The 14,181-nt window shown below is 25.3% G+C and overlaps 1 protein-coding gene across 1 annotated transcript; it reads left to right on the forward strand.

Annotated features, from left to right (window-relative positions):
* Positions 1 to 9,179: 9,179 nt before the first annotated feature.
* On the forward strand, positions 9,180 to 10,840 carry OCT59_027190 (uncharacterized protein; the record flags this gene model as incomplete). The annotated part of the gene is made up of 4 exons (XM_066136794.1): positions 9,180 to 9,704; positions 9,768 to 10,638; positions 10,713 to 10,751; positions 10,827 to 10,840. 4 exons carry the CDS (start codon positions 9,180 to 9,182, stop codon positions 10,838 to 10,840), a joined length of 1,449 nt encoding a protein of 482 aa, XP_065993245.1.
* Between the last annotated feature and the right edge of the window lie 3,341 nt (positions 10,841 to 14,181).

Below are 14,181 nucleotides of genomic sequence, written 5' to 3' on the forward strand. Positions count from 1 at the left end.
TTTAAATAAAAAAAATTGCAATTTAATTTTTTTGGAAAAAATCGCTGCACCACATTGCGCCATCAACCTGGCACACATTTCAGACATACTGGACATTGTTAGACCGCTCCCTGAAATGAAAGATGGCAACAAGTATATAGTGGTTGCCACTGAATATCTAACAAAATGGCCTGAAGCAAAAGCCATCCCTGATGCAAAGGCATCTTCAGTAGTCACATTTTTCTATAATGATATTATATGCCGTTATGGCTGTCCCAAGGAAATATTAACAGACCGTGGAAGCCATTTTGTGAACGAAATGCTGAATTCCCTATGTGATAATCTCGGTACTAAACATAGATTATCAACGGCATACCACCCTCAGACTAATGGATTGGTGGAGTGTTTTAACCGAACGCTGTGTGAAGCATTGGCTAAATATGCCAATGAAAACAAGGATAATTAGGACGCATATATACCATCTGTCCTGTTTGCTTATAGAACCAAATGGCATAATACTACACGTCATGAGCCTTTTTATCTCATGTATGGTCGGGATGCAGTATTGCCAATAGAATTTGTGATAGAAACTTCTCAAGTTAATTATCCTGAAGATAACTGGCAAGATGATCTTACTAAGCGCATACATACATTAACTGGTAAAGTAATAGGTGATAGACTTGAGACACAGGATATGATATACAAATCGCAGCAAAAGCAGAAACAACGTCATGATGCTGATCTTAAGGAAATTATCTTCAAGATAGGTGACCTTGTTCTATTATACCAAAGTCAATTCTGAGGAAAACAGAAGCTACAAGAACGTTGGAAAGGACCATATTATGTTCATGAAATTATAGGAGATAGGGCATACAAACTTAGGACTATGGAAGGAAAAATTTTAAAGGTCCCAGTGAATGCTGATCGCCTGAAATATTATCACCAATGGTGATGACTTAATTAGTTTATATTGCATGAATGACATAATCATAAAATGAAATGCATATACATGCATAAATTAGGTTGTTTATTAAAAAAAAAAAAAAAAATATATTTTTTTTATATATATATATATGTGTGAATTTTTTTTATTTTTATAGGTTATATTATTGTTTATTTAAGTTTATTATCGATATTTATCTATGGCAAATACAGTGAATGCACACCAAAAGATTCTTGAAGACCTTTATCAAATCTTCCCAATTGAAGTTGCGCCAATAATGCCACCTTATAATGAAGAAGCAACTATGGATAGTAAATTCGAAACATTAAAGGAGGCTATTAGACGCTTGAAAAGACTGGGTGACCGACGATTGCATTTGGTAAATGCATTCTTTTTAGGACAATTCTTGGAAAAGAAAGTAAAAACTAATGCTTTACGAAGTCATTACACGCAACAACTGACGCCACATTATCGTATCACATCTCAACAGGTGTATTATTTATTCGAAGCCTTCGGTGTAAGTCAAGTTATGAGGACTGTTAATACCACATTAACCTTGGTCAGAAAATTAAACCAAGAAGAATATCAAGATCTGGTCATGAGGTCTATGGAGATTTTCAACGGGGTTGAAAATTAGGAGGAGAGTGATGTTACGATGAAAAACAATGCGACGAAGTCACGTGATATAACCGATGATCAATGGTAATTACCGGGACGATTGGTATTACCAATGTGTGATTGTATGATCAATGTCATATAGCGGGAAGATTAATGTTCAAAATGTTTAATATATCAAATATATTAAATATATTGCATATATTGCACATATGGTATATATGGCATATATTAAACATTTTAAACATTTTTAGTTTAGTGTTTTTGCTTATAAATAGACGCGATGTTTTTCGATGTAATTAGATAGGTATCCAAGTCAATAAGATATTTACTGATATTAAATAAAAACATATTTTATTATTTATAATATCTTTGGTTATCTCATTGTTTATTTTATAGTTTGTTATAATTGTGAGTCAATATTGCGTCTGAGTGTATATGCCTGTGTGTGCAATACCGTATTCGCATTTGACTGAAATTTTATTTTGTTTTATTGTGTAACCTTCGTAAATCGATCGACAGTGATACATTTACTAATATTTACATATAGTTATTTTCACTTTGCGTTCATTAATATTATTTAACATTTATTTTATTCAATTATCCTTCTGCTTAGCATACACCCATACGCTTATTTTTATAAGCATACAAGAACTGGCTTAACAGTATTAACTAAATAATTTAGTTTCGCCCTAATGTTGCTTTAAATTCTTTCGAAATAAAAACTGTTATTGTAAACTTTTGTACGTAATAATGTTTTAATCAAATATTTTAAGAAAAAGAAATTTGTCAAGTTCATTTTAACACTTATAATATTTGCATCGATCTTCATTAAAATTTAATATAAAGCATATATAGCGGAAGATACAAATTACAAAGCGTAGTGGATAGGGATGGCAACGGTCACGGTCATTAACCGGTTATGACCGGTCATGACCGTGACCGATATTGGTCGGTCAAAGACCTCTGACTGACCATTTGACCGACCGTTTGACCAACCGTTTAACTGATCCTGAAAATGTTTGCGAAATGTAATTTAATAAAAAAATGTTTTGCAAACGTTTTTTTAATTATTTTAATAGAAAACGTTGCGAAAACGTTTTTTATTAAGTATTTCAAACGTTTTTTTATTAAATTACATTTTGCAAATGTTTTCAGGATGGGTTAAATGGTCAGTCAAACGGTCGGTCGGTCGGTCAAAGGTTCTTGACCGGTTATGACCAACCGATGACTGACCATGACCGACCGTTGCCATCCCTAGTAGTGGAGGATACATGATGTAGCGGAAGACATTTCTGTTCTACTTCTGTACTTAGGAGTATATAAATGTCTGTTTATACGCACATATATGAAAAACAACTTTTTGTTAAACTATAAATCGCATCTTGAGATTCATAAAAGTCCAATTTAAAAATAATAATAATAAATCATGAATCTATCTAATGATTTTAAAAGTTCCTGTTTGTCATAATTAATTTAAATATAGTAATAAAAAAATCATTACTTCACTGAAGGGTAATTTTTATCTGCGATCAATATGATCAATATTATTTATTTTTTAATTAAAATATATTTATGATTTTAAAATCTTCAAATATTCAAAAATTAAGATGTTACAATTCATTACTTGAAAATGTTTTAGGGTTTGTTGCATAATTTTGTAATAATTTGATCATTATTCGTTATGTACCATACAGAAATTCAGTACATTTATAAAGAGAGTGACGTAAAGAATATATATTCACTTTACGTCCTACGATAACTCTCAATTACCTTTAAATGGTATACCAAATACTAAACCTTAAAAAGAAAATATATGAACGGATTTTGAAAGAATTACTATTAATTTTATGGACTCTATATCCCGTCACCCTAAATTCCGACACTCAAAATCTGACAAAATCTTAATCCAGATGTCATAATCCCAAAATAAATGTCATAATCTCGTAACCCCCATAATACCGATTTCAAGATTTTTCATTTCTGTATTTTGAATTTCGGGCTTATAAAGTATCGTGATTATAACATTCCGATATTTTGATTTTTCGGGAAGAAACTACAGGTGAATTTCGGGATATTATGATGGAAATGTAATTGGATTACAAATGTATTATATCGAGGAATACTATAGACTCAGCCAAAAATAAAGAATTATTCCGTTTCACAACCCTACTTTAAAATATTTTCCAAAAGTAAAAACTTTGGTTTAAATTTATTTCTTTTTTTTCTTATAATATTTTAAAGAAATTTAAGTGATTATAATTTTATTATTGATTTTAAAGTTAGGCGAATTTTACTATTCAAATTTTAATGAAATTTTTTATTAGCTCCTTATTAATAATAACTTTTTTTTTTTTAATATCATTAATTATAGTTTCGGCTTGACCAAATTTCACCTAATTAGTTACGAGTATATAAAAAATTCTGTATTACTATACTCTTATTTGATATTTTAATAAACACATCAGAGAAATTTTATATGAAATTACGATCTATCAATATAAATAACTTAATTCTCAAATTACGTATTTTTTTTTGCCTGTACAAAGCACATTCGTTTCCAAATTATCTGAATCGGCATCATTTTAATTTTTTATTATAGTAAACATTTACAAAAAGATATTTATAATGAGAATTTTGCTAAATTTTCTATTCTTTAATTAAATTTAATTCAAGCTAATATATACTGTTGAAAGTTAACATATTGTCTTCCGGACTATAGTTTCTCCGATTTTTTTTTAAGTAAACATCGTAGAAAGAGAATTTGCCAAGCAATGATACTTAAAGAAAACATTAATATATTTATATATATGGATTTTTTTTTAAACATATTATATGATTTAAAGCATATTAATATAGTTGTTAAAATTTATTTATTACCCTTAATTAGCAATAAAAGAATAAAATCTAGATAATAATTTTATAGTATTGTGAGAGTTTAACAAATTCTTTCTTTTTGACGAGAGTATTGATAATGTCCCAACCTAGGTTAAATCATATATTTAAATTGTATACCATATTCCTATAAATTACAGTATCAATTTTTTGCATTCCGTCTTGATAAGTATTGTCACAATATTTTCATAATCTAATCTTTAATAAAGAGACACACTATGCTTATCTGTAATTAAGTAATTAAGTGTATAATAATTTTGATATGCGAAATATAACCGCACAATAGGAAAAATTTTATTATTTTGAAAGAAAATGTTAGCAATAAATCCACTATTGAAGCAATTATTAGTAATAATTCGCCAATAATAGGCTTAAAAAAATTGATAATTACTAGTATATTTATATTTATTATTAATTTATTTCTTAATTTTAATCAACAATAAAATTAACAGTTAATGATATTTTCAAATCCTATATTGTATTTGTTCAATTACAAACTAATTTTTTATTAATATAAAAAAAAATTACATATACTCTATAATTAGTGTTACTGTAAATAAAATACAATGATATCAACAAAAAAAAATAATAATATCCTAATTATAAAATCGTGTTAATAGTTGGTTAGATGGTTCAATAAATGATAAAGTTAATTATTCAAAATTGGGAGAGAGAGAAGAAATAATGAAACTATCATATTAAAAAATTTAATGATTCTCAAGGTGTTAGCAAATATTTTTTGAATGAGGTAAATTACATTATATTTTATACTATTTATCATATGTTTAATTAATTTTTAATTTTTAATCTGAAAATTTATAGTTAAAATCAAATCAACATTGTTACGTATTTAATCGTCATATTATTAGCACTTATGGCTTTACAAAAGATGATTATATATTAGTTATGCAATATGCGTCAGGAGGAGATTTACATAATTTTTTACGAGAGAAATTTACTGAAATTACATGGAATAAATAAAAAATAAGTATTTTGTGGCAAATTGTGAAAGGGTATTTATAATTTTATATTTGTTATGTTTACTAATATTAATTTCTAATTAGTTGATTTTTTCCTTTTTCTCTAGGCTCGAAATTATACATAATGCAAAATTTACACATCGAGATTTTCATAGTGGGAAAATGTTGATTGAATTTATCATATGATAAAGAACATCAATGGCAAATTAGAGACTTAGGACTATCTAGCCTGTAAATAACGTATCACCAAATAATGATCTATATGGAGTGATACCATACATCGCACCAGAAATATTTAGAGGATCTAAATTTTCTAAAGAATCTGATGTCTATTGTGGGCATGATTATGTGGGAACTTACAACAGGTTGTAAACCTTTTGCTAATGTTGAACATGATACTCACCTTGTTTATAAAATTTTTGATGGAGAACGTCCTGAAATTACAGAAGATACATCAGAATGCTATGCTAATTTAATGAAAAGATGTTGGGATGCTAATCCCAAAAAAAAGACCTCTTATAACAGAAATTCGTAAGATTTTAAATAAGTGGTATTATGGAAATAAGAATTTAAAACAATTCAAAAAAGCTGAAATAAAAAGAAAGAGTTAATAAATTTAAAAAAACTTGGTCCCGAGTTAGTAAAAAACCTTATCCAAGTGCTATATATACAAGTAGACCGTTAAGAATGTTCATTAAATTCTTCAAAAGGTATGCAGTAAAAATAGGCAATATAAATATGATTAAGTCTTTAAGTCTTTGGATTTTAAATACCAAATTTTTTTATAGATTACACTTCAATAGAACTAGAGCTCAATATAGATATTAAAAGGTATTTAAAGTTTAACATTTTAATTCATTTTTACGTAAACTTATATTCAAACAATAATTCGTATATTATTAGCCCAAAAATTCTTGGAACTAAGCGAAATATTGAAGAATTAGATATTAATTCTTATGGAAATAGTGGTATATACTAATTTGAATAATATTGAGTTTATATTTATTAATTCATTTGTATTTTTAATTTAAAATAGGAAAACATTAAAATTAAGTCAATTTAGTCAAAGACTTCTTTCACAGACCGATGAGATATGAATCTGGGAAAAAAAATCCCGAATTGATAGAATAAATATTCTTAATATATAATTTAATTTTAGCATTCTTCATATATACGAGATATCATTAAACGTGTATAATTGGACAATAATATTATTTTAGGGATCAAATTGAGTTTATTAAACAAAATATGGTTATTAGGCAGCGCGTATATGTTGTACTAACAGTATTTTCATAGCGCAGCCAACTGCAAGCGTAAAAAATGTCCAAAATGGCCGGCATTATGTACGTAATTTAACTGAAATTAAGTATGGCACACATGTAATAGTTAGTGCGTTGTCGAATAGGATTTTGCACATAAAACTGATAGGTGTGGTGAAAAAAGACACGTGTAAAAATCAGTTTTCAAAATACATGTTTTACATATGTAAATAATAATTTAATATTTAATCGTCTAACGCTACGCCTTATACGAAAATTTTTATTAAAATATATTAAAACTTCTGATGTAATATTGATATGCGCAAATCTCTTTTTTTTTTGTTAGACATTAGGTGGCTAGACAATATTTATTTATAATTTATATTATGCTCTATTTAATAGAGATGTGCCATGCACAGTATGCGAAGCATGATGTGATGTTCATAATCCGCCCATATGTTCAACCAGTATTTATATATATTATTTTTTTTTTTTACTCTTTCTCCGTTTTCACCAAAATTCATAGTATGGCGCAGTAAAGATTTTTATAAACTTCAAGTTTTCAAAAACTGTTATACAAAGTTTTTATAACACCGCTTATAACCAAACACAAGTGCGGATATATCTAACGATAATACCACTCTATATCTTATAGTATATACATATGGTAAAGGTTTCGACCTTTAAAAGACATATACAGCCTTTCTAAGGGTAAAGTTTTTATTCAAACTTTTTTTTTTTACATCTACTTTAACACATATTTTACAATACGAAGAGTTTAACACTTTCCTGCGACATAAAAATATAAAAAAAAAACCTATCACTTTTCCTTCGGGAAAAAATTCTCTCTTCCGCCGCTCAAAAAGTTTTTTTTTTTTAGGTTGCTGATCGCCAATGATATTCATTTGAAAATTCATACTAAGATAAACACAACTCCTATTACAAATTACATTATTATAAATTTATAATTATAGATCCACTGTAGATGTAATTTGTATTGTTCTAATTATAATAAATTATATTGTAAATATAATTTAAGTTATTCTGATATAATCATATTATAAATACAATTAACCTGCATATTATTTTATTTAAATTAATTTATACTTTATTACTCTCATAATCTAATTATTAATTATAGTGAACTTCTAATTGTAACTAAAAATTTAATATTATATAGTAATACTACTGTTCCCGGTGCGAAGCAACGGGCAACTGCTAGTAATTATTAAAAATATTATATATTATTAAAAAAAAATCATGACAAATAAATTTTTCACAAAGAAACTGGTGGTATATAGCAATTTTGAAGAGTTAAATTGCATGATTTCCATTAACCTTAATTATTATTTTCATTAAAAAAAAAGTATAAGTAACTAATAAAAATTATTATGTACACAGTGTATAATATATAAATTAAATCTTACGATTATAATTTTTTTATAATTTATTATGCACCTTTTTTTTATTATATCAAAATTGATAATAATTTTCTAGTTACTCTTGCTTATTTTTTTCTATTTAGCTTGTTAGAAAATCAATATATTATTTGTTTTCTAAAACGTAATACTACTGTCTTACTAGTTACTAGTATAAATAAATGTTCATGTAATTTGATAATATAGCGCAAATAATAACTAGAGCAGTGAGCTTAATAAATAATTATTCGTTTTCTTCAGGGATTCGCATATGATATAGAAGTAACCCAGAATTTTTACCTTCTTTTTTTTTAGCAATAATTGATTACTAATCAATTTATCTTTCAATTAATACTTTAAATTTGTTTTTTTCAGAACATTAAATCTAGTTGTTAAAGCTTACTGTCATATTTTACAGTATCTTTGAGTGTAACTACTTTTGGACGTTATTAAATTATTATATTTTTGAATTTTAAGAAAATATTTAGTAAGTCATTAAATACCCAAATTTGTTTTAATAATAATATTTCATGTTATTATTAAAATGATGTTAAAATAGATGGAAATTTTAATAATTTATTGTTTTGTCATAATAATTATTTTTTTTTATTTACAAGCAGATTGAAATTTTTTATAAATATTACCTACTCTAATGATGAATTATATTATTCATTAATACGAATTTCCTTCATATAATATTTCTTTTAGTTTTATATAGATTTGAAGCAATTAAACTAATTGGATAATACATTTTTTAAAATTTTTTTTAATCTAACAATTTTAAACACGATTTTAATTATAGTAATTTTGACTGTACTGTATTTTTCAACGTTAAATGATCGACACAGATTTTTTTTCTGTGAAACAAGTATTTTGGTCGGGAGTTTATGAAAAAGGAAATTTCTTACTTTAATAATCTGTGATTTTCTGCTGACTTCTTGAATGATTTCATTGTATTGCCTAAATTTTGTCAATCGCTGCTGTGCAACTGTTATACGTTTTAAAAGGTCGCCCTTTTTTTTTTAAAAAAAAAAAGAAATTTTTTTACTCCGTTTAGATATAAAATTGAAGTCACATTTATTAATCCAATATGGAAGAATTTATACTCAATGATGATGTATATGAGCAAATAAAAGATTTTAACTATCTGAACCTAACTAAAGAACAAAGTTCGTTAATTGATAAGTTAATATTAAATGAAGAATTAAAAGAACGTTATAAACAAAATGGTTTATGCAAAGAATGTAAGCAGCCTAATACTGGTGGTAGTTGGTGTAATTCATGTAATGCTAAGAATTTTCAACAAAATTTCAAAAATTGGACCAGTGGAAATCATGAAGTTGACAAGTTTATTCAAAAAACACAACTTAAAGCTAAAGGATATTGTGAGGTTTTAGAATGGATTGAATATGATAGATTTGAAAATGTTGAATACTTGGCAAAAGGAGGATTTGGAACTATTTATAAAGCAATTTGGAAAGATGGATATATTTTGGATTTTGAGAATAATGAATGTATAAGAAGTAAATTTTGGTTTAGGAAATATGAGAATTTTCCAGTTGTTTTAAAATGTTTACATAATTCTCAAGATATTACGTCTGATTTTTTAAGAGAAGTAAGTTACTTATTTGTATATAGTAATTTCAAGATATTGTTATTAATATGGATTTTTTTTTAGATTGGAACCCATAATATGATTCCAGGTACAGGTAATATAACACACTGTTTTGGCATTACTAAAGATCCAGAATCTAGAAATTTTATGATAGTAATGGGATATGTAATAAATGGTAGTTTAAGACAACATTTAAATAATAGTTTTAATTCAACAAAATGGTATGAAAAGTTGAATATTTTACAAAATATTGCAGATGGCCTCAATTATATTCATGAAAATGGGTTAATTCATCGTGATTTTCATTGTGGTAATATATTAAAAGAAGATATTACTACTTTAATTACCGATTTAGGATTATGTCGACTAGCGAATGTAAACCCATCCCAAAATGAATGTAAAGAACTATATGGGGTATTACCCTATGTAGCACCAGAAGTTTTAAGAGGAAAAGAATATACTCAAGAAAGTGATATATATGGATATGGAATTATTGCATATGAAGTCTGTACAGGGCTTCCTCCTTATCATGATATTGTTCATGATAACTTCTTAGCTATTAGCATTTGTCAAGGACTTAGGCCAAAATCGAATTATAAAATTCCTCAATTAATTCTAAACATAATTAAACAATGTTGGGATGCTGATCCTTTAAAACGACCTAAAGCAAATGAATTGCAAATGTTATTATTCAATTTATGGTATGAATCAAATGCTGATGATGAAACTGAAATCAAAAAGCAATTTGAAGAAGCAGAAAAAGTTAATGAGAAGTTAACTTCCTCTTCATTGATATATACTGGTCCTACTCTTTCATATACTACAAATCCCCAAGCAGTTTACACGAGTAGACTTTTAAATTTTAAAAATCTTCCAGAACCAAAAAATGCTATTGGTAACAAGGATGATGATAATTCATTTGGAGAATATTCAGGTAATTAATTTCCTACAAAAGTATTCTATAAATATTTTATTTGATGTATATAATTATTTTTTTTTTACATTTAGAATCAATAGAAGCAATAGATTTTACTAAACTAGATCTAGGTACTTATATACATTAACTTGTATATGATTTATTTTATTAATAATATTATTTAATAATTTATTTTTCACTTATAGATAAAAGCAGCTGAATAAAAGAAAGGAAGGTTATAAATTTCTTTTATTATTTACTATTTATTTTTTTTAACATTACTACAGATATGATATTTTTATTGGAATGTATTTTTTATAATTAAATAAAGTATTATTATATATAAAATTATATGAAAAATAAATAGAATGAATTATATGTAATATGCTATAAAATTGCAACAAAGTAAAAAATTACATAGTATTTTATGTTAATCTTTAAATATTGTAAAGTTATCCAACTCAAAAGGAGGTCAAAAACTTATTATGACCCAGTCCAGATTTTTAGTTCGGGTTGGATCAATAAACAAATCTTTTAGTGGTGTAAATATTTTGAAAGAGTAATATTATAAGAATTATATATACATTGTAAATAGTAAAAAAAAAAAATTATTAAAATTATTGGTTTTATATTGAGATATTCTTCTGTCTAATAATGTTTATAAAATTTATCAAACGAAAAGTTATATAAGAATTTGAACTTTTATGTCTTTATGTAAAAAATTTAAAATAAAATATTCTACTTTTAATATTAAAGATGAAAAAACGGAATGGGATATATAATATATAGTATGTATAACGAATTATCAATAATGATTACATTTATTTAAAATGAAAGAGGGTGTAGCAGTTTCTGAAACATATATCTGTATGTGGTAAATCGAGATATAACAAATCAGAAATTACAAAATATCGTTATGCGTTATTAATTTCCATTGACTGTGTTAATGAAACAAATTATCAAATAAATTTATGGTTAAAAATCGAATTTTTCCAATTAGAAAACAACTTTTAAATACAATGAAATATTTATAAGTGGCTTTTCGTAATATATATTGGATAAAAAATAAAAAATAATTATTTTTGCTTTAATAGTAAACATGTGAGTAAATACATTAAATACATTGGAATGAATGAAGTGTATGTAACTTTACATAATATTTATTTAAGAGAAATTGAGTTTGAAATTGACTCGTGCGATGGGTTTCTCGTTACACGTATAATTTACACCACGTATAGTTTGCCTTTTTTAATTATGTATTAATCCTCAAAGGTTATACTAATCAACTTGTATGTAATTTAGTCATTGACAAATAATTTAACTATATCCGGTGAGTATATATAAAATTTTTACTATATTGTTAGTAGTCTTATGTTTTAATAAAGGAATATGCGAGTGGCAAAAAATTTACACTTATTTTATAAAGAATTTCACAAGTATTGAAGTGGATCGCAAAATTAGTTGTTTTGAGCCAAAATTTGGTTGGTATTTACATTTATATTATTTTTTACTAATAATTATTTGAATGATATTAAATTATACAATAATTTATTTCCTAAAATTTTTATTTATTCTACTAATTCCGATCAGAATTAAGATAATTAAAAAAGTGGACACACGAAGTTAATAAACAAATTGCCTACAAAAAAATCATAAAATGAAGTGGACAATTGAAATCAATAACAAAAAAAGAAGTGAGTTGTCTACAAGAAATCAAAAAAATGGAGTGAATATGTAAATATAAAAGAGAAAAAATGAATGAAATTTAAAAGACACTTTTATAAAATAAGAAACTAGCAAGTTGAACCCCAAAAAATAGGTAACCACAAAAAATTTAACGAAATGGCCGGGCATTTCACATTTTGGCTGAAATTAAGTGTTGTGACAGATAATATATCTCAGATACTTATGAAATGACATTTTTCAAATTTGCTGCGATAAATTACCAAATTATCAATTAATCACCTGTTACAGTATTACTCCGATGTTCCATGAAAATATTTAAATTTTCAAGATGATTTTATGGATGATTGTATTTTTTACATTTTATAGTTATTTAATTGCTTTAATAAAGAAGAAATTTTACAATTGAAGAATCAACTAAAATTAAACCAGATTAATAATATTAATTTGGATGAAGAATACAAATCATTATTTGAATATCAAAATATTTGAAAAAATCTAATTATTATTCTATAATAGATTTCGTAATTAATAGTTGTTTTGTAAGATAAGATCGTTCAGGTTTACGTATTAAAAAGATTTACTATAATTCATTGTAATAAGAAAGTGTACAATATTAAATATACTGTATCTCATTCAGGTTTATCAAAAATTGGTAAATAATTGTAACAAATTACAAGAATTTGGTTTTACAAATAGACCAATTATGACCCCTACTATTGTAATGGAATTAATTAATTGAAATTTTATATATAAGAAGTACGGCTGATTCTAGTGTTAAAAAACCTTATCCAAAATTTGATTTAAATTTAATAAATCTTGTTCAAGATTTAACATGGTAGGATTAAGTCCTGATGTAAGTAAATTGTGATAATTGATATATATATACATACGGTATACTGTATATATATATATATTTTTATACAAGCAATACGTAAATTTCATAAATTAGAAAAATTATAAATATTAATAATTGGTGATAAAAAATTTAAAAAAAGATCATATAATGATATAAAAGAATTAGAAACACATCATAGATTAAAAGAAGTTAAATTTGTAGGAAATTCTGCTTTAGATCAAGATGTTAAAATTTATTTGGTTTATAGAAAAAGTAAAGAAAAATGTCAAGGTCCTTTTATTACAATTTCTTTATAATATTATAGTTGTAATATTTTGGAGGATTTAATATTTGGGGATTTTTTCTTGGTGGGAATTCGAATAATTCGAATTTTTTATTTTTTTTTTTATTACCATAGTTACATGACTTTTAATAGGTTTTGACATTTATAAAAAAAAAACACAAAATAAATAAAAAAAATATTTTTCTATATATTGTAAGCATGAACAATTTTATGTATATCTTACATATCTTTCAATATGACGTTTATTTATTAATCAATCTAACTCTGTACTCGCACATGATTACTGAATTTGTAATCAAAAAAAAATATATTTTCATATAGAATGTAAAATTTTATAGATGTACTAGAAAATTATGCAAAAAAAGTAGATACATTCAGTAGGTAAATATAAGAAATTGAGGAGATGAATACAATATAGTGTGATTTTAGCGCTATATTAGATGGGTTTCAAATTGGTTAGTCTTTTATAGTGTAGTTTCAAAAATTTTTTAGATAGTTACCTTATTGATATGATGCTTTTGCGTCTATGTTTTAATCATTTATATTGTATAAATTTTTATAATACTAATAAAGGGTTACAAAAAAAAAATAAAAAAAAATAAGAAATTGAAAATCACATCCGGATTTGGACGCCAAATAAAAAATCAAGCATTTATTTCAGTCGTGAAATTTTTTTTTTTTTTTTTGCTGATCGACAAGATCTTTTTCTTCTTCATTAATAAAATTTAACTTAATT

The sequence above is a fragment of the Rhizophagus irregularis genome, chromosome 7, assembly GCF_026210795.1.
Source record: "Rhizophagus irregularis chromosome 7, complete sequence".
Lineage (NCBI taxonomy): Eukaryota > Fungi > Glomeromycota > Glomeromycetes > Glomerales > Glomeraceae > Rhizophagus > Rhizophagus irregularis.